This window comes from Eurypyga helias, unplaced genomic scaffold, assembly GCF_000690775.1.
Source record: "Eurypyga helias isolate BGI_N326 unplaced genomic scaffold, ASM69077v1 scaffold43846, whole genome shotgun sequence".
NCBI lineage: Eukaryota > Metazoa > Chordata > Aves > Eurypygiformes > Eurypygidae > Eurypyga > Eurypyga helias.
The window spans coordinates 12,814-32,647 of record NW_010259318.1 but is presented as its reverse complement, the minus strand read 5'-3'; the positions used below and the strand labels follow the sequence as shown (position 1 = coordinate 32,647).

Genomic DNA, 19,834 nt, shown 5'->3' with positions numbered 1-19,834 from the left:
TAGATACAGGTCTGATTCACTAATAAACGTTTCTTTCTGTTTTCAGTGACATATTCGATGCCATGTTCCCTGTCACACACATAGCAGGAGAAACAGTCATACAACAGGGTAATTCTTCCTCTCATTTTTTCCCTTACATGTTTGCTAAGATTGTACAGTTGACATCTGTCCATTTGGGATTTCACCCTTCTTGCTTAACAGGAAGAATAACCATATTCCAAAAGCTTTTAGGTGTACAGCTGTATCCTAAATTCATGGATGCAGGTCTTTTGCTACATGTGCAGAGATCATTTGCAAAACCACACAGGTAGATCTCCGAGTGCTACAGGTAAATGTAGGTAAATAGCACTTGAAATTAAAATGTTCATTCCTTAACTGAAGACAGTCAGGAAGTAAACCACAGCTCAGAATGCGTCAGGGTGGCATAGGCTAGCTGAGAGTAATTAGAGATAGAAAATATTTTTATGGTTGTTGGGAATATTCAACACCTCATTTGCTGTATCGCAGTTATCGCACTTGGCAGCTTACCTGCGTGCCTGCAGCATGTTGTGAAGGACTTCATTACCCTCCGGCTATATTAAAGCCTCTTGTGTGTTTGCACTGAATGAAGTGTTGAATCAATCAAAAGAGATAAATTGGTGCAATTGAAAGATATTAATAGGAAGAAATCATAGCAATATTTTGATTTATGAAGGCAAATAGGCAAGCGTGTTTCAGAAAATGGATCTCTCTGTAAGTGATGTGGTGTACAAACCTGTGCAAATATGTACAGGATTAAATACGGAGACAGGAAATTACTGAATAGTTTAGCAGACCTCCAGGAAACAATCACCTTTTGTATTTTGCTTCCAGGTGATGAAGGAGACAACTTCTACGTGATTGACCAAGGCGAGGTGGACGTAAGTACACTCTTACAGTGTAGTATTTATTTTGAAGCTGTATAATAGATTTGTATGCTCTGGCACACAGCTTGATCCAGCCATGTGCTGTGGTTCTGTCTCCTTTCTTCTTGAAAAAGATTTCACAGGATTGCTCTCATTACTTTGCTTTTGTTGTGCTAAGTCATTTGTGCATAATTTTATAATTGGCATGTTTTACATTCTAGCTTATTTGTCCATTCCGAGCAGGAAGATATGGTATCAAACCCAAGCAAATGACATTATCTTCAGAATCCTAACCACACCTGGAGGTGTGCAGTCTTTGGCAGAGCAGGCCACCATGCTGGAATGCACCTGAGGGTTCAGATCAACCATAGGGAAAATATTTTCTTTAATCAGTTAGCTTAGCTCATGTGATGGTTTTTTTCTTTTTTTACCAAATTGAGATGCAGCCTGAGGCAGCGAGTTTCATCTTAGAAACCTTAATTTGCTTTTAAAATTAGGTCCAAATCTACGAACAATGCAGCATATTAATAAAGCAAGGATTATTATAAGTGTAGAGTGATCTGTTAGACCACAGACTGTTCACAGGAGTATGCAGTGGTTTAATCAGCAAGTCTTTGAAAAGAAGCTTCATTCTGAACCTGCCTTCCAAATCGTAATCTGTTCACCTCTTATCATTTTTATCGTCTATGAAACTCACCTTTTTGCAGTTTTGCTGCAAGTTCCTCATCTGACTGAGTTTTCCTAACACACCTTACATATCCACAGCTGTCGGATAGGACAGGCTTGCTCATTAGCAACGTTGCTCTTCGGATGAGCTTTGTTTGGCATATTTAAAGAAGAAAGTGATGTATTTTAAATCTGGGCAGGAGGCATATAGTTATTTTAGTGAAAGTTATTTTTTTTAGCAGTCTGTTTGTGTCAGGAGACCATCTAATTGGTATTGTTGGGAATTGAGAAACCTCACATGCTGCCTCTGCCTCTGGAAGTTGCTCCTCAGGAAATCCGTCTGACTCACTGTTCCTATCAGGCATACCTCTCAATAGCAAACATTGCCACATCCACAGGGACAGAAAATAAAAGAGCAATATTTATAGAACAGTGCTAAAATTTAGTTTTAAAATAATTGGTTAGGGCCCGATACCGAGCTTAATGAGTTCACTGGCTTTGAATCAGACCCACAAACATACGCAAATGCACATATTTAAGTTATAGATTAATCCTCTTTAAAAATAATTTGTTCTCGCTCAAAACCTTTAGGGAAGTTTTCTTCAGCGTCTGACTCAGGCATAACGGGGACTGAATGATGCCAGAAAACAGTCAGCAAAACACTTGCAATTAATTGCAAAAAGATAATGTTCCATACGTATCACTCTTACAAAGCAGTGACAAAGTGGGGAAAATAAATGTCCAGGGCCTGACCAGCTTTGTGTCTTCTTGCAAAACTATTGCACAGCATGGTTGGTGGACTTTCTGTAACTGGATGTTGCGCTAATGGCCAAGGTGGCTGTGGCTCTGCAAATGGTGAGAAGGAGTTATTTAGAGCACCGGCTGGTGTATTCTCTGTCAGGTAAGATGGCATCTTAGTTTCCTTGCCATGTGTATCCTGACATCTGAGAAACACCTTCACTACATCATGTTACTTGTATATCAGAGTTTCTCCTTGGTTTTATGGCAAGTTGAAATTCATAAATAATCTTGACCATGAACGGCTCAAGAAGGGATGTGTCCAGATCATTTTTCATTAGTTGCTTTTTGAGTTCTCTAAGTCTTGCAAAACTCTTCTGTGACCAGCTCTCATGCTGTCCCCATTCAGCATCCCTCTTCCTTCATCCTGCTGTACCTTACCACTGCTCCCATCTCCTGAGCTGGGTTCTCTCTCCTTCCTAAGCCTTTCCTCTGTCTTCAGCCAGAACACACGCCAAATTCCTTTGCAAGATACTGTGGAAGGCACAGGAAATGTTAACTCATCCATGAGCAAGTTGCAACTACACCTTGGTAGCTACAGACATTGCCTCTGTTAACTGCCTTTGCTGGGAAGGTGCAGGGGGACAAGCCCATTTCCCTCCACAGAGGGTCTGTACCAGGGCAGTTGGTGCAGGGTAACCTGCTCCTGTATAAGGCAACAGCTCCCAGACACCACGGGTGTGCACTATCACTCTGTGTAGTGCTCCCCAGAAGAGAGTTCTTCCACGTTCTGGGCAGTGGTGCTAAAATCCATGTTGTCTGAAGAAAATCCAGACCGCTAGTAAGCAAGCTGCGGTTCATTTAAGCCTTGCCAGATACTTTTTTGGCATGCTTCCATCCTCCTCCAAGGAAAAAAGTAGCTTGGAGAATAGGCAATTGACCCCGAGACTTAAAGCTTCAAGCCATTTTCTGCCTAGATCAGCTGGTGTTGGCATATGCATGGAGTCTTTTAACCCCTGGCCATGCTATCTGCCTTCATCAGTTCCCTGATCTGCACAGGAGCGGCAGCTGGACCAGGACTGGTGGATGCAAGGAGCAGTTTACTCTTGAGAACATCATGGCTGATAAGCACCCAGGTTGTCCATACGCATGCAAAGAGACACATGTAAAGGAGGATGCAATTACCATCATAAAATTCCCATCCCCTGGGAGAAAATCATGGCAAAACTGAAAAAAAAAAATCTACCAAGGAACCAACACCACCAACAAAGCCAGAATAATAAAATCAGTGTGTGCTGCTTTGTGTTTAAAAAACTGAAACATTTAAAAGTAATTTACTGTTGGAGATTTTGCATAGGCACTCCAAAGAGTAAATAATAGCATTCTAATTCTTTCACTTAAAAATAATCTGAGTCAAATTAGAAGTAAAATAAAATATTTTTAAATATAAGGACACTTTATCCTCAACTCTTACACTTTCTTAGGGTATAAAAAAGCCTTGTTAGCACAGAATAAAGTATCTGCACATTTCCTTCTTGGTATTACTATGGACAGCCAAAGAAGACTCAATACCCTTCTGTTGGCAAGCAGACTCAACAGGGACTGTGGGCCAAGGGAGAACAGCACAGATTTTCATACGTAAAGGAAAGGTTTTTAGAAATCAGGAAGAGTTAGGTTTTGGAGAACCTGCGCTTTTCCTCTCATATACTGTATAGTACAAACCAGGTCTACTTTGACCAAAGCTGGCATTGGATGGGAAAGGACATTGTAGCGTTATCAGTCGCTGTATTGCTCCTCAGCACTCCAGGGTTGAGGAGAATTGTTAGCTTGTGACCCGTCAGGTGGATAAAGTTTATACTAGGTAGATGGTTGAAGTCTTACGGGTCAGTTGTCTACCGGAAGCTTTTCTGCACAGACAAATGTGTACGTATGCCAGAAAGTAGCTGGCAGAGTGTAAATTACAGTTTCCAGTAAAGATCTTGAAAGTACCTGCTAAAGTATGTGTCCCACAGAAATCTCTAATCCATATTTCTAAATATAAAAATGACTTCCTGTTTATTATTTTAATCTTATAACCTTACACTTTTTACTTTAAAAAGCACCGTCAGCTACCCTTTTAAAACATGTATTTTTTTTAGACTCAGCAACTTCCTACTCTATTTAATGTCACAGCAACTTTCTCTACAGTCATTCTCAGGTTTTCTTCTTGTAAAACAACAGCAGCCAAACTATAGTATGTTGAAAATCAAATGAGAACTATTCAGTATTTTTTCATAAATAGGTTCTGTGTTTACTGTATAAATCTATATGCAGAGCTATACAGAAATATTGTGGACAGTAGATAAGATTATATTCTGATTGTAAGTCAGGTCTTCTTTACGCCTTTCTTTGTATATACAAACTGTCTAATTTGTATGTGCAAAGCTGAAAATTACATGGTGGATTATGTGAGAATACTGTTGGATTTTAAAACTAGTTGTATTTTATGGTTAAATTCCATAGATTACTTTTGGTTTGAATTCTTCCATCATTAATGATCTTTCTAATTTCAGAAGGATGCTTTTTGAAATTTAAAACAGAACATGTTAAAATTTGGATTTTTTTCGGCTTGAATTTTTAAGGGCTCTCAAGGCAGTCTCCAAGTTTGTGTATTTATATTTAATAAAAACAAATTCATACTACAAATAAAGCACTGGCTTTATTTAAGAAAACTACCCACATATAAATACCCTTCATGTCTAAGGCTTGCTTATTTTTCCAAGAATAAATAAACCTCATCTTCTTTTTTGGATAACAAATATTGAGGCTTGACAAGACACAAAGCACAAATTATTACAAACAGATCCGAGGGAGGGGATTTAAGATTGAAAAGTTGCAATGCCTGGAACAAATTAGATTGTCCACATAGATCACAAAGTGGAAGCAAAAAAAAAAAAAAGCTAAATGTTAACTTGAAATTGGGAATAGAAAATTAAAGTAAAGGTAAATTTACTCCATTGGAGCATCCATAGGTGTTCATACCCTGCCTTCAGAGTAAAATGGCTATATTACTGCTCGTGGTAAGGTTGCTTTGTGCTTCTCTAGACAACACAAAGATGAGTGAGGCCAAGATGCATTCCTATTGCATTGAGCATTGTGTGACTCACTGCATTTTCTCTCGCAGTTAGCGTCTATGTATATCACAGCCCATGAAGAAAGGAACTGCTGATGTTCACAGGAGATTTTTCCCATTTGTTTCCTAAAAAAATAATGAAACAAATTGTGTGATTTTGCTAGCCCGCAAAAATTGCAGTGCTCATACTACATGATGGGAAACAATAGAAATCTGAAGTATGTTTGATCTATGGAAAGTTCTGTTGTCTTGGTCATATTTGGGCATCTGCAGTTCTACATTCCTCTTCAGCTGCATGAAAGTAGAAGGTTCCGGCTATTATGGAGCTGTGATCTGCAGGTCAAGTAACAGTTAGGAATAATTCACTTATGTACTCGCCACTTTAGTGAGAATTCACAAATGCTTAAAACTGCCTGAGCCAAAACCTCAGCCCAGCATTTTTTAGGATAAAGAAGGAGATCATCTGAGCTGCTGCCATATAACATTGGCTTTCATAAGCTGTTCTGAGCCTAAAATAGCTTTACTTCCCACACCTTACAAGCAGAGCTACTTTCCTTTCCACTTCTTTTTTAAAAACCTATTTTGAAGGGATTCAGAGTGGAGCTAAACTCTCTGTTAAAGGGCAGAACGGCTTTGTAATGTGCCATCAACGCACTTGAACATCATGAAAAGTTGATTGTTGACTTAGACCTTTGCAGAGAATGAAGTGCAATGGATTTCTTCCTAGAAAACAAGTGTTATTCTTAAGCTGTTTTCTCTTTTGGCGATTGATATTGGAAATGGCATTTTTACTGGGGGAGTGAGTGCTGGGCCCAAAGACTGCCAGAGCAGTGATTTGGTTTCACTTCAGAGTACTTTGAACCTGACACCCTTAGGGTGGAGGAATGGCCATTTGCATAAACAGTTTACAGGCGAGATGTCAAACACTTTTTTGGGAATTTGTCAAGCAAGACTGCAGAATTGAAGTCTTAGAGCAGTTTAGTAGTAGCCTCTCTGTAACAGCTGTGCAACTGCCAGTGTCCATCGTTCACTTGCTCTACTTTGAGTTTTACACACGTGATTTCCCTCTCTGGCTGCAGTCATATCATGCATACTGCTTTAACGAGAACAGTCATCCCACTGCTTAAAACAATGATGTGTCGGACTGAGTGCATTTCCCACTTATAGTTGAGACTCTTCTGCAATACCAAAACCTGTGCTTTTCAATGAAAGGACATATAGAAACACATGTATTTTTGGTGTACTGGAAGAGTCAAGGATGCCATGTCCGTTCTGGATGTGGTCCAAAACTCACTGAAATGATGAGATTTTCCCCATCGTCCCTGAGACTTTACTGGGGACATGAATTACTGTACTGTAGCAAGCCCTGGGTGCATCTGGTGAAATCCCCACAGAAAGGGGGTACCCCTACATTCAAATACACATTGCACAACTTGCAGTGGATTAAAAATGTTCATACATTCTCATCAAGTTACAGGCCTTTAAGAATCCTAACTTTATTCATCCATTTCTCCTGCTTGTCTCACCAAAAAAAAAAAAAATCCAGGAGCCACAGTGTTGCCTGCTTGTTTTACCAGGAAAGTGCTTGGGTTTGTCTGCCTTTTTTAAAACTCGTCATTTTTTTCATCTCATTTGGAGAATCAAAAGTAGATTCCATGTTCTGTGAGATTTTCTTTCTGCTCTGAGTGTAAAAGTTTGAAAGGAAACACTGTTGTTACTCTTTTGTGTGATATTCTCGTACATGACATTCATTCTCTTGTGAAGAAATGAAGCTCTAGCTTTTGTAGCTTGAGCTCTTTCTTGGCAGTCTGCTACCACCTGCCTCTTTGGGATTATTTTACCTTTGATTTCAGCCCCTTGATCCTCAGATGCTCCAGGAACACCAAGAGCCCCAGCACTGGAGTTCAGCAGTGATCCTAATTCTGCTCCTTTTCAGCAAATACCCAAGAGGTCTCCTGATGAGCTGAACTGCTCAATGGCCTCATCCATCTCCTACTGAACCAGCATCTCAGTGACCTCAGCAGGAGCTGGATCAGATCTTAATTGAATACTGGGAAGATAAATAGGGATTGATTCCAGCTGTAGTTTGTAATATGCCTTTTCATCATAAAATGAAGATAGAAGTAAAATTAATACTGACAGTTTGTTGAATTTTGACCCCAATTCGTTTATTTTGGTCACTGTCTTTTCTCATGCCCAGCTTGAACATAGCTCTAATTCATATACTTTTTAAAAACTGTCAGTCTGTTACTTAGTAATTGGTAATATTTTGTAGTCTTTGCCATAGATTCCTGTTTAAGATGAGAATACCTCTGAATTTTCTTCATACTGTTTTTCTTCACAGATCTTCCAAACAAGTGAAATTCATTCGGGTTGATTTCTGGTGTTACTGGTCTGTAATAGATCAGGATATATTCTGCACCGGGGAAATGCACACAGCCCTTCCTACCCTCTACACTCACAGACACATTAACAGAATGAAAAGGGTTTATTGTGTAGGTTTATAGCAGCAAGCTTACAAGCAAGCTGCAGAATACACAATCCATACACAGTCTTTGAATACACTATTATGTCTCAAGAGCTGTATTGTCCATGAATAGCAGGGAAAACGCAGCCCAGCAGCAAGCACCTGCACGAGTCCCCCTTTCTCCAGTGAAGGTTTTACATAGGACTCAAGTGCAGAATTTTTTCTCAAATGTCATCCAGGAAAAGTGCTGTGATAGTGATCCATGCTGTGTTTCAAGAGGATATGTTATCTAAACAGGCTGTGGGTCAGTTCTGCAGAGCTGATGTTAAAGACGAAGGGTAATTCTACGTATAGCTTCTCAAGCATGTCGTAGTCTTCACTAAGGGAGAAAGAGATCTCAGCACTTATATTTAAGTGGTTGTTGGAGGCATTAGGCTTAGGGAATTAAAAAAAATGGTCCTTTTCAAAAGATATTCCCCTGTTTTGACTGTTTTTCATTTCATGGCACTTTTCAGCAAACCTCATTACATGTATCCACAAACCTCCTTCCCTTCAAGTTTGACAGTGTTAATAAAAAGCCAAAGTTGTGACAGTTCTGCTTGTTGACTGTCTGAGCCTTGAACACAAGAGGGAAAACACGATGACAGTTAACCACAGGAGCTGAAAACTCAGAGAGTAAATACAGTCATTGTACTGAAGCAAGACGACTTGAAATTCTGTCCACAAAGCGGGTTGTTGCCCTCTTTGGGCACTGACTGCGGAAACTGTTATGCTTTGTTTTCCTTCTGTGTCCCCAGCATTGATGATTAGAAAGGAAATTGCTAATAGCTTTTTAGGTAACTGACAGTAGGAGAAAAACCGCAACTAAGTCCCCAGACTGGTTTTGCTTCTTGTTTGTCTTGTGCTGTGGTAGGTTTATGTCAACGGGGAGTGGGTCACCAGCATCGGAGAAGGAGGCAGCTTCGGGGAACTGGCGTTGATCTATGGAACACCCCGGGCTGCCACCGTCAAGGCCAAGACAGATCTCAAGCTCTGGGGCATCGACAGAGACAGTTACAGACGCATTTTAATGGTAAGTTTATGGAGAAGGGCTTGCTTGTGGAGTTGATAATTTTCCTTTCTCTTGTAGTACCAGCATTTTATTCTGTGTTCGGAGTGCAGGGATGATGGAAGGCTGCGCGGTCTGTGTTTCCAGTTAAAAGAAAGAGGATGTGACAGTAACACTGAGTAACTAAATTAGGTGAACTGAAGGAAAAGGGGACAAGATTCAGCAGCAAGATGCTGAGTCAGAAATGCAATTGAATAACATTTATTCACAACTATTATACATGAATGAAAATATCAGGAGGCCTCCGTTACGCACTGAAGCTGTGCAAATCCTTTCCTTCTCATCGTGAACCTCAGAATGTCTTTCAGCACTATCCCTTGCCTCTGAGGTCTTTGTCTGAGCTTGTATTATACTCTTCAAGGCAGGATACAAGGTAAATCCAGCTCCAGTTAAAAAGAAAGTCTTGGTTGGAGTGCATCCTCCATCTTCATTAGCCAGCACACAGCCACACGTATCGCAGGATGGTTAGCTGCAGAGTCCCTGCTAATGATTCATTGCTCTGCTCCTTTCAAACTCCCTCATCTCTGCAGCAGACCTCAACAGACCTCCTGGGCACCTGGGGTGTGTGCTAGCTTATGGATCTGCTGTTGGTTCTGGAGTGGTGAGTTTAAAATGGAAACTTTGACAGATAATGAGCTTCAGCAATGTCATAACTTTATGAGTTTGTGTCTGATATCCATGTGGGTATCTTCCTTCTCCATAAAATAATCCTTTCTTTTTGATAGTTAGCAGATAGAACTCTATGTAAAGCTTCTTTCTCAACAGGACTTGTCTCTAAAAGCTGCATTGTTTCGTTCTGATCTGAAAGAAATTACACTATGCTCTCAGCATAATAAAGGAATGTGCATTTTGAGACAATCTGTATTTTCAAAGGATGTCGTGGATAACATAAAAATTAGCAAAAGGATTGAGTAGATTTTACACTTAAATGATTAGTTCTTAAGCATCAGTGTAAGAGTGATTTTGATTTATACTGTGTGATGTCTGTTGGATGTTTGCATGAAATGTTGCTGGTTTTCACACTGTAATTCATGGGCTGAGTGCTGTGTCACGTAAATGAACATCACACTGACATCTAGGAGAATATATCTGATGGAAATGCACTCTATCCCAAAATATGCGACCTGATTGCTCCAAGACACAATAGGGGAATAATGGTGAGAAGCGTACTGTCTTCTCTCTTGTGGATATCAGGAGGAATAGTTTTTCCCAGTGCAGGGAAGCAGGCAGTTGTAACCGAGACTTTTCTGCAAGGTTTTTCTAAAACAGGAGAAGAGCAGGAGAATTTTCCAACAGCTTTAAGAGGCACACACAACATTAATATGTCACATGTCCTACAAGGATGTGGTGAAGGAGTGTCTGGAATAACTGTTGTGATGAACCTGCATGCTGCAAGGAAGAATCCAAGATATAAAAGAGAAGGAACATAGGAGGGAAATAAATGTTCCTTGGCTTTTTAAGCATAGCTTTTTACAGCTGCCTGTAACCTTGCTCCTGAAGAATTAACGGGACAGGTTCACAGGCCTTGTAGCCTAGAGGTAATTTCAGTTTCATTGGTGTTGAAAACAGTGGTACCTAACATCACTCAAGCCTGTGAGCAGTTCAGGTTTGGTCACGTGTCCAATACCATCTGATAGCAGCCTTCAGAGGATGAATATCTGATGCAGAGACAGGATTTAACTAAAATGGTTTCAAGTCCCAAGTGGAAAAGAGTGTGTTTTTAATTCTAGCTTTAGCCATACATCAGTACAACTTGAATACTGTAGATATACTTCTGTTGATGCTAGTAGAGTGCTAAGTGCTTTTCAAAGTCATTTATACATTTTCTGTACCAGTGACTGCTGTACCTTACCTAGCGAGCTCAGTTTCTGCAGTTGATGAGACCATTAACCTAACATGGAGTATTTTTTCTCTCCCTCTCTCTCCTCTTGTGTTTTTGCCCAGACACTGTAATTGTAGTATTCCCAATACTTAGATAGGAAATAGTTCAGGTAGCATAGTGAATTAATTGCTGCAGTATAGAAAATGTCCAGTTTTAAGTGCTGTCCACGCTGAATGCAGTTTACCCATCCAGACCACATGAATTCTGTCATCTTTTCGTTTATTTGTGGGAGCAGCGTGAATAATGTCTTTGCTGTCGGTGAAATGAGACACCTGTCCTTGTGCCTTCGTGTGAGGGCAGGTTGCTGTGGCTCTGCACATTTCCTCAAGCTTAAGAATTAATTACATCATGTTTCAGTGACTGCATTTCATACTTGAAGCTAACCTCACCATTACCCGGCTGCTTTTGCTGTGCTCAGTTTCAACCTGTAGTAGTAGCTGCCTTTCAAGTCCCAGAAACATGGTTTCCTGCCATTTAGCCTCTAACTTTGTGTTTCTAGAAAGTTGCTGGATATTTGGGATGTAGAAATGCTCCTGCATTTAAATAAGAGGTAGTAATGCTATGGTATCTTTTGAAATATATCATTTAAGATGGTTTTATAACTTGAGAGCGAGCGGGTTTTTCTTTTTTATTTTTTGTTTGCAAGCACTTTTGCCCAAGGGATCAATGACCTTTTTCTCCCAAAGATATGGGGCTTTTCTGTAGTCAGATAAAGCCCCTCCATAACCCGAGCTGGTATTTTCATTTGTCTGCATTCCTTCCTGGCCATGACCAGCCCCATATTTTCTCAGCCTAGTGTTGAAATTTTATTCAAGTTGTAAATATTTATTTGCAAATCATGCCTTCAGATCCACACTTGCCAAAAAGATTTTATCTGTCATGAGACATTTGACTCTCTACCTCATTTTTCCTTGCAGGCTCTGTTTTGCTTCTTTGTTTTGCATTTAGTAATTTCTACTTGTTATTTCTGTTTAGTGCCATTTTCCCCACTTACGTGTCTCATTGATCCTGACTGGTTTATGGTATGAATAAAACGCTTCTCAGGAGGTTGGAAGTTTGGGGTTTCCTTTTTTTGGATGGACAAAGCCTGATGCAAAATGTGCCTGCTGGCTTTCAGTTACACTTGTCATCCATTTATTATTTAGCCTGTCCCAAAAGAAGTTGGTTAAAACAGATATATTTCTTTATATTTCATTGTCTCAGCTGAGGTACCCTGATGGCTTGGAGGTCACATTCAAGTTTGTTTTAGCAGCTGTGATGATTGTAAATGTGGAGATGGTTCTTTTTGTCTGGATTTGCAGTGAAACTGCTTGGCTTTCACTGCCGTCCTTGACAAAGCATTATACCATGAAATTCATTGTACTAGATGGATTACAAAAAGCCACTTCAACATGTTCCCCCCGCAGTACACTCACAAATTATCTGTCCATCTGTGTGTTCCATTTATTTCACAAAACTATCTGTGCTGTGTTGCATACTTTTCAGTCTGTTGCAAATTTTCTTTTATGTATATGTTCTGTGTGCACACCCAAGCACACGCACGGAGTTCTGTAGGGATTCTGTGTTTATTTACTGACATTCTTCTGGGAGAGATGCAAGGGAATTTTTTGCCATAGGATTCTCATGTAATGCAGCTGCTGAAATGTTGCTGCTCTCTTCTTTGCAGTTGGGATTCAAGAGCATCACAGAGTGGGGAACATCCCAGGGTAGTACAATATTTGTATTCTAAATATAGCAAATACCACAAATACCAGAGAAGCAAATGTCTGTATCCCAACATCAGATTGATCCCCCAGACGATTCAGTTCCCAGACTGGGGAAATTTGAAGTATTAATTTATTGTAATTTCTTCTTGAGGGCAGCTTGATTCAGGATTATTTAACTATGCTGTAGTTCCCATGGTCCAAGATACCTGGCTCTGAGAGCAGAGCTGCATGGGATACAATCCTTTCTGCCTATTTGGCAAACTGCGTTCACAGAAAGTGAATTGCAATATTGGGATTTATGTCATGACAAATCAAGTTTAGTCAGTTCCTAATGTTATGCTACATTTTATTTATGCTCTTTTGGCTTTGTTTTACCATTTTTTCACAGCTTTTAACCTGAGAACAGGTTCTTTAACAAGTGTCTTTTTCCTCTCAGACAAAATAAGTCATCAGGACTTTATGTACCTGTAAAATGTGGGCTGCATGGTGACCAAAACATAAAGCAAATCTGAAGACTGCAATCCATCCAACATCTGTGCAGTGTAGTACTGGGATCCTGCAGGCTGTTTTGTTTTCATGGCCAGCACACACGGTGACTCTTTCATGCTCCTGTAAGAATGTACACCCAAAACATCATTCAATATCAGGTTTACACAGGATTTAACAGGGCTGGGGCAGTCCAGAAGGCCATTCCGGCACCTCCTGCCAGCATAACTCTTTTATTTGAAACTTGAGACATGCTTTGTCTTTCAGTAGCCATTTGTTTGGCTTCTTACTGAAGGTGGGAATTTCTAGGAAGGACTCCACCACCTCCAGCCAGTCCATTGCACACCTGAAAAAGTGGAGCAAGAAAAAAAACATGAAGAGTGCTGGTGGGACAAAGCAAAGAGGCGAGCAGAGGGGAAGGAAGACAGAGGCTGGGCTGGAGGAGTGGGAAGAAAAAAATGGAAGAAAACAGGGAAGGGGAAGAAGGGGCACTTGGAAAAGAGATGCAACAGCCCTATTCAACAACACCTGTCATAATCTCTGGGGCATTCATTTTTCCTAGACTCTGTATTACTTAAACTAAGCCTAGGGCTTGCTACATTTTTAACTGTCCTAAAACTGGGTTTGAGCTATTTTCTGGGTGGGTTTGACAAATGCAAGTGATCTCGTTTCTCCTTGGGACTGTTTCAAGGAGGAGCACTGCAGCTTAGCATATTAACAAGTCTTTGTAGTTAGTGGGAACCACTGTCCTCAAGAAGATGAGCTTGTGCATGACAGCTCAGAACCAGGGAGAAAGTGAACAAAGGAAAGGGGAGAGACGAAGAAGCAGCAACTATTGAAATAAGATATTAATAGGTTAGAAAAAGCAGAATTAATAAAGACTTTTTAAAACATGCTATCAAGAACCCTGCCAGTGCAGAATTGTTCATGTACATTTACTATTGTTTTTATCTGGCTCAAGCAGTAAGATTTCTGCTGCTTCCCTTGAGAAACATTTCTGCAAGAGAAGAATTCCTAAGTTGGGAAAACATTTTTTGTATTCATCTTAAATTAGGTTTTCTTAATTTTCTCCTGTTACTTTTGAGTTATGTCAAGTTGTGCTGTACTAAATTGCCCTCTCTTACTGTCATATAGCTGCAGATGGTTATCACTGTCTACTTCAACCCCTTGCACCAACGCGTGCTAGCTATGAGCATGATTCACCGAGGATCCCAGCGCTGAGCTGACCTATACAGGGTGAATTACTTTCTCTCCTTCCTTATCAGCTCTCCCCAAGCGTTTTAGTAGTTCTTCAGGCTCTGTTTGGTTTAGGAGCATTTTTCTGGAGAAGAGGTACTGAGGCAGAATGGAGTACGCCAGGCGCTGTCACATCCAAGCCATGGTGATGGAGCCTTTAAACTTCATCCTGGATGATATCTTTGGGTATACAGACCAGAACAGCCTTGGCTGTACTCTTGGTGCAGTCTGGTGTTGCAAAGAGGGCTCACCTACTGTCTGTAAATCCTTTCCAGCTTTACAACTTTCCAGTCTTCTTCCATTTGTCAAACATCTGTGCTTTGGATTTTTTTTTTCTCTGCATTTCTTAGCTGCATTTTCCAAACAGAAGCTCATTCTATTATTTTCTACTTCCATTTCTAATGTCTCTAGGTTCTTTCTTGTTGTTTTCCTGTCCTGGCAAGATTTCACAGTGTCTCATAGTCTGCAGATATCGTTACTGTCTGATTTGTTGCTGCTTCTAGAAGATCCATGAAAATACTGGGTAAGAACAGACTTAGTACATGTCCCAGGGAGTGCGCCCGCTGACACCGAAGGGCAGTAGAAGAGTTTATGATGGTGTTCATACCCATGGCCTCCACAATTTGGGTAAAGCGACTAGACCAAATGAAATAAGTATAAAAAGGACATCAGGAGTCAGAGGTGACATTATGCCTACCGGAGGGGATGAGAGGGGAATATTAGGCTGATCAAAGAAGGTGGGAAGTAGGCATGTTCTGTCTCTGTTTCATGGGAGGGAAAGATGATTAATGCCAACGGAAATAAGCACATGCTAATTGGTTGGACTTGATCATGGAGGTCTTTTCCAACCTGAAGATTCTACGACTCTCTGCTTTGATTGTTTCTAAGATTTCTACTGCTGCATTGTTTTTAGCTTATATTAGTGTTCTCTCAAAATCTCTTCCCCTCTTTGTGCTTGTGAAAACTTGAGCCGGAAAACACACTCAAGTGAAAACAATGTGCATGAGGGTCAGCCAAGCGTCTCCTTTCTGGAAGAGAAACTGGGATCTGGTTGTGCACATCGGGATCCAGCCTTGTGTGTGAAAATGCAGAGGCAGCTTCTGTGCTTGCCTGGGCACCCTTCGGTGAAGCTCTGCTGTCGGGTGGCTCATGGCATTCTGGAGGCCGTTGTTGTCTCCTCCAGGAGGGACAGAGGGTTGGACAGAGCCATCCTGCGGGTTGAGTCATGAGCCGTCAGTGGGGTCACCTTGGGTTTCAGTGGATCTGCTGGGGAGTAGGACTCCTAAACCTCAACCAGTAGATCTTCCATGGGCTCTTCTTCTCCCTTACCTTTGTCTGTGGTGTGATTCTGAAATACATCCATTAAGTGGCTTCCCATTAAGGTTCTAGATACCATCACAATATAAAAAATGATAATAGCACATTTACTTAATTCTTTCCACTTCTCCTTACCCACTTGCCTTCACGGTGAATTGTGTACCACTGCCCTGGCTTAGTTTAGCCAAGCAGTAACACACCCATTTTCCTGTGGGAAGCAGTGGGCTCTTGCTCTCTGGGCCAGGCGGGATGCCTGCAATTCTTACCTTCCTGGGTCTTGTCCGTGTCTCTAAATACTCGAAGCTGTGGTCAGGCGTCACTTATGGCTACTGATTACTGCTTCTTAAAATTCATCTGTGTCCGCAAGTCATTTAAAAAGCATTTTCCACATCTGTCCCTGGGTGCCCCAACTCATCAAACTAAACCACCAATCTGGTTTTCCACAGCTGTCAATTTTGCCGGTCTCGTTTCCACTCGATTGCAGGGAGGAGAGCAACAACGGCGCAGTGTCCAGTTTTCCGTTCTTTGTCTCGCAGCGAGCTGTCAGGGTCTGGCGTGGTTTGCAGAGCCTCCTCCGTTTGAAGTTCTTTTTTTTTTTTCCCTTTCTGGCACTTCAAATGCACTCAGGGGCCCCCGAGGTTGAGAACCAGGTTTGTCAGACAGAGAGGTCAGACAAGGGTTACCGATGCTATCGCCGCGAGGCGAACTGTCATCGCCAGACTCGGAAATTATGAACGGGGTGCGGAGGAGGAGACCTCGGTAGCTGGTGCTGCTGCTGATCCAGAGATAGCTGGGAAGAGTGGCAGCTCCTGAGGGTGCTGCGGCTGTTTGGGAGCAGGGGTGTCCCCAGGAGAGGGGCAGGAATGGGAGCTGTCCCCAGAGGATGGCACCCGGCAGCTTTCCCTGGTGCTGCGGTCAGAAGCCGGAGCCACAGCGTGTTGGTGTTGGTGGAAGGATTCCTGTTGCTTTGGTGGTCGTTGAGCTGGCCCCACATGCCCAGTGCACGTAGGAAAAGGGATGATGTTGAATTCTTAGTTATAGCATTGTATTTGAGTGCAAGTCTTTCCTGTTTTCACACTTAAAGCACTTCTGAGTGCTTTGGCAGTAGAGGGTAAACCGTTTCTTCTCCTTTTCCTTTGTCTATCTCCACTTTCTACCTCTGCTTCCAGCACTTAGCAGTGCTCACTTGGAGGATGAAGAATAAAGAAGTGGCTTTTTCTGTGGCAGATACGACATCTGATTCTGTCTTTTCTGCCCAGCCTATAAGTAAATGCCATCTTTATTTCCCCTTTCTTCAGAATGTGAGCGTGTCATCACTATGCTGTACTCCTGCCATGTAGATATGACTAGCAGGCACCGGGCAGCCTTTGACATCCACAGGGAATCTGCCCAGGTAGAAACGATGTGGGCTGTCAGTGTGGAATAAACTGCACGGTGCCCAGGAAGACCCTGAGGTTACTCTTTGGTACCTGGGATGGTTTTCAAGTAATTTATATCACTGCAGGAGGAGTTCAAGATGAATTAATTATTTTTTTATTGGTAAAACTGTATCGTATTTATTCATACCTGAATCTCCTTCAAAAATGAGTGCTGGAGTGGTTGCTTACCGTTTCTGTCTATGGTGATCAAGCAGTATGTAAGCAGAAGGTATCTCAGTAATTTATCACACTAAAATCTCAGTCGAGTGGGAATGACTGTGCTGGTGGCTGCACATGGACCGATGGACCGTCTGCTCCAAAATGCTGTAACCTTGTTAAAATAATAATGACGTGAAGGGGTTCCTCAGCAGAAACAATACATACAACGCTGTACAGAATATAAACCAGGCTTACAGATAAATGCTCTTGGCATTGAAGAGGTTTTTACCTAAAAGGATGGTACCCCATGAAGGGGACGTTTTAAGTTTTATCCGACTTTGTCATTGTAAATTCCCTTCTAGCAGGGCCTCATTGGTAACAAGATATATATTGAATTAGCTAAACAGTTAATTGATGAAGCTCTGGCTTTAAAATGAGTGCCTGTAAATAATGGATACAATTCATCCACGGTGTCCAGTAACACCAGTGAAGTCAGTGAAATTACACCAGGATTGAATTTGTTTCCTTCTATCTTTGCTTATCAGGAATACAACTTGCCCAGACATTTTATGGGGAAACAGTTGCCTTAGGCTGTTTATACTGGCTATGCTTAAGATTTGGAAGGGGAGGGAAAAAAAACCCAAAGAGCAGCTGTAGGAAGAAATCACAAAAATACTTTGTGTAATGGTCTACCTCCTTTTTCTCTCTCCTTTAATAACAGGGCAGCACGCTGAGGAAGCGGAAGATGTATGAAGAATTCCTGAGCAAGGTCTCCATTTTGGGTCAGTTGCCCTTTGGAATTGCCTGTTAGTTCCTCTGTTGTACGTGTTGGCGGAATGAATTTTGGGCTTTGATGGCACGATGAAAGCAATGGTGGTCAAACAGAGAGTCTCATGGTTGCATCATTTCCGAAGGAATGAATGTGTAAAGGGCCCTTTTTAGGACTTGTTTTTCTCATTCTTTAATACACACTGAATATGTGTTTGAAGGACAAATCTTTCCTTAAATATGGGAGCAGCCATGGTCACCTTTTTGTAGCTGCTGTTCAGTAAGGATCATATGGCTGGAGGAGAAAGCAGTGCAGAGGTATGAATTTGTCTTAAAGTCTAGTTACATCCTTCCAGGTGACAGGTGAGAAGCCTTTTCCTGTGAGAATACTGTATTTTATGTGCACTAAACAAACTGACCGCACAAATCAAAACGCACTGATTTTTTTTTTCTTCTGTGCATTTTACAGCCCCTGTCTCACATTCTTAAAACATCTGTTTAGCTTCTTGTCCTTGGATTTTGTTTCCCTTTGATTAATGTGATAGCCACGAAATTTGGACATGTTCTTGATGGCCTTCAGTAGGAAAAACAACAAACCCATAATGCCTGACCAATCAATCACCATTAGGAGAACAAAAGCTTCTAATAAGGAGGACAGTGTTAGACAGTACAATGAAATGTTGATGCTGTTGGAGAAACATCATGTTTCGGCTGGAGCTATTTTGAAAAAAAAAACCAACCAGTACAGGATTAATTTGCTATGTAATGAAAATATTTCTATTTCTGTTTAAACAATTTTCTTGTTTATGGTATTCCTCTAATATTCAGCTTATTTACCTGAAATAATGAGAGTCTTAGTGAAAATAAACTTGTACTTCCGAGAGATGCTATGCATGGAATTTTCAATTACATTTGTATGCTTATGTAAGGCCAAGTATGTTGCTTACTTACTTATTAATGAAGTTTTCATCATTTAAATGCCTTATTTTGTGCTTAATTTAAATCTTCCTAAATTAAGAGCACAAATTATACCAAATTACAATGAGTATTTAAAGAAAAAAAAAGATCTCTGCACCTGCACTAATGAGAAGCAATTACAACAATGAGACATCTCAAAACAATTTCAGAGTAGAAAGGTTATTCAAAGATGTGCTTCCTTAAACATGAGGTTTGCAATATAATTATATCCTAGTTTGTAGTATGGCTTTTCAGAGTCAGTAAAGAAATGAGGTAGGACTTCAAGATCTGAACCTTTTTCAAGTACGGAAAAGCACCAGACAAAACGACGCATCGTTTCAGAAGAGTCGAGAATTTAGGTGAAATGTGTAAGGATCTATTTCACATGTCTAAAAAGTAGATGAGAGCTGGGAAACAGGCATTTTAGAAATCTCAGCACAGCACTGAGGAGTCAACTGCGTGCCTTAATGTGGTCAGAACTTGGTGATTTCCTGGTGGAAAAACCTCTACCTGCTTCTTCGGTGTATTTTTCAAGGCTTGTGTAGTGTCTGTAACAAGCCATATAACTGTAAGAGCAATTTATTTTGTTTTTTCATCTAAGGATTTTTTAGATCATCCGTAGCTGCTTATAGTGTATTGAACAAGATAGGAGAAAACTAATTCTTTAAAGTATTTATTCTGGGATTGAAGTAAATGCAAAGCCATGAATTGATATGTTCAATTTAGAAATCGCACATATGGTCTACTTTACTGGATGCTTGACTTTAAATCTGCAACTAAACTTTAGGAGTTTTATCATGTACAATCTTCTAGATAATGCTGTTTCCAAGAACTATTAACCAATGTACTTGTAGTGGTACAATTCCCTTAGACAAAAGGGAGACGCTTCGTGACTGTAGCTAGAATTAGCTCTCAGTTTTCCATAAAGCC

The 19,834-nt window shown here is 40.8% G+C and overlaps 1 protein-coding gene across 1 annotated transcript in view; it reads left to right on the top strand.

The window, feature by feature from the left end:
- LOC104511859 (cAMP-dependent protein kinase type I-beta regulatory subunit-like) overlaps positions 1-19,834 on the top strand; it is a gene marked incomplete at both ends in the record, with an annotated part of 30,341 nt that overhangs the window by 8,588 nt on the left and 1,919 nt on the right. The window contains 4 exons of the mRNA XM_010154636.1: positions 47-108; positions 853-899; positions 8,781-8,939; positions 17,901-17,961. Coding sequence (XP_010152938.1) covers positions 47-108; positions 853-899; positions 8,781-8,939; positions 17,901-17,961 — 329 coding nt within the window. The remainder of the gene's footprint in view (positions 1-46; positions 109-852; positions 900-8,780; positions 8,940-17,900; positions 17,962-19,834) is intronic.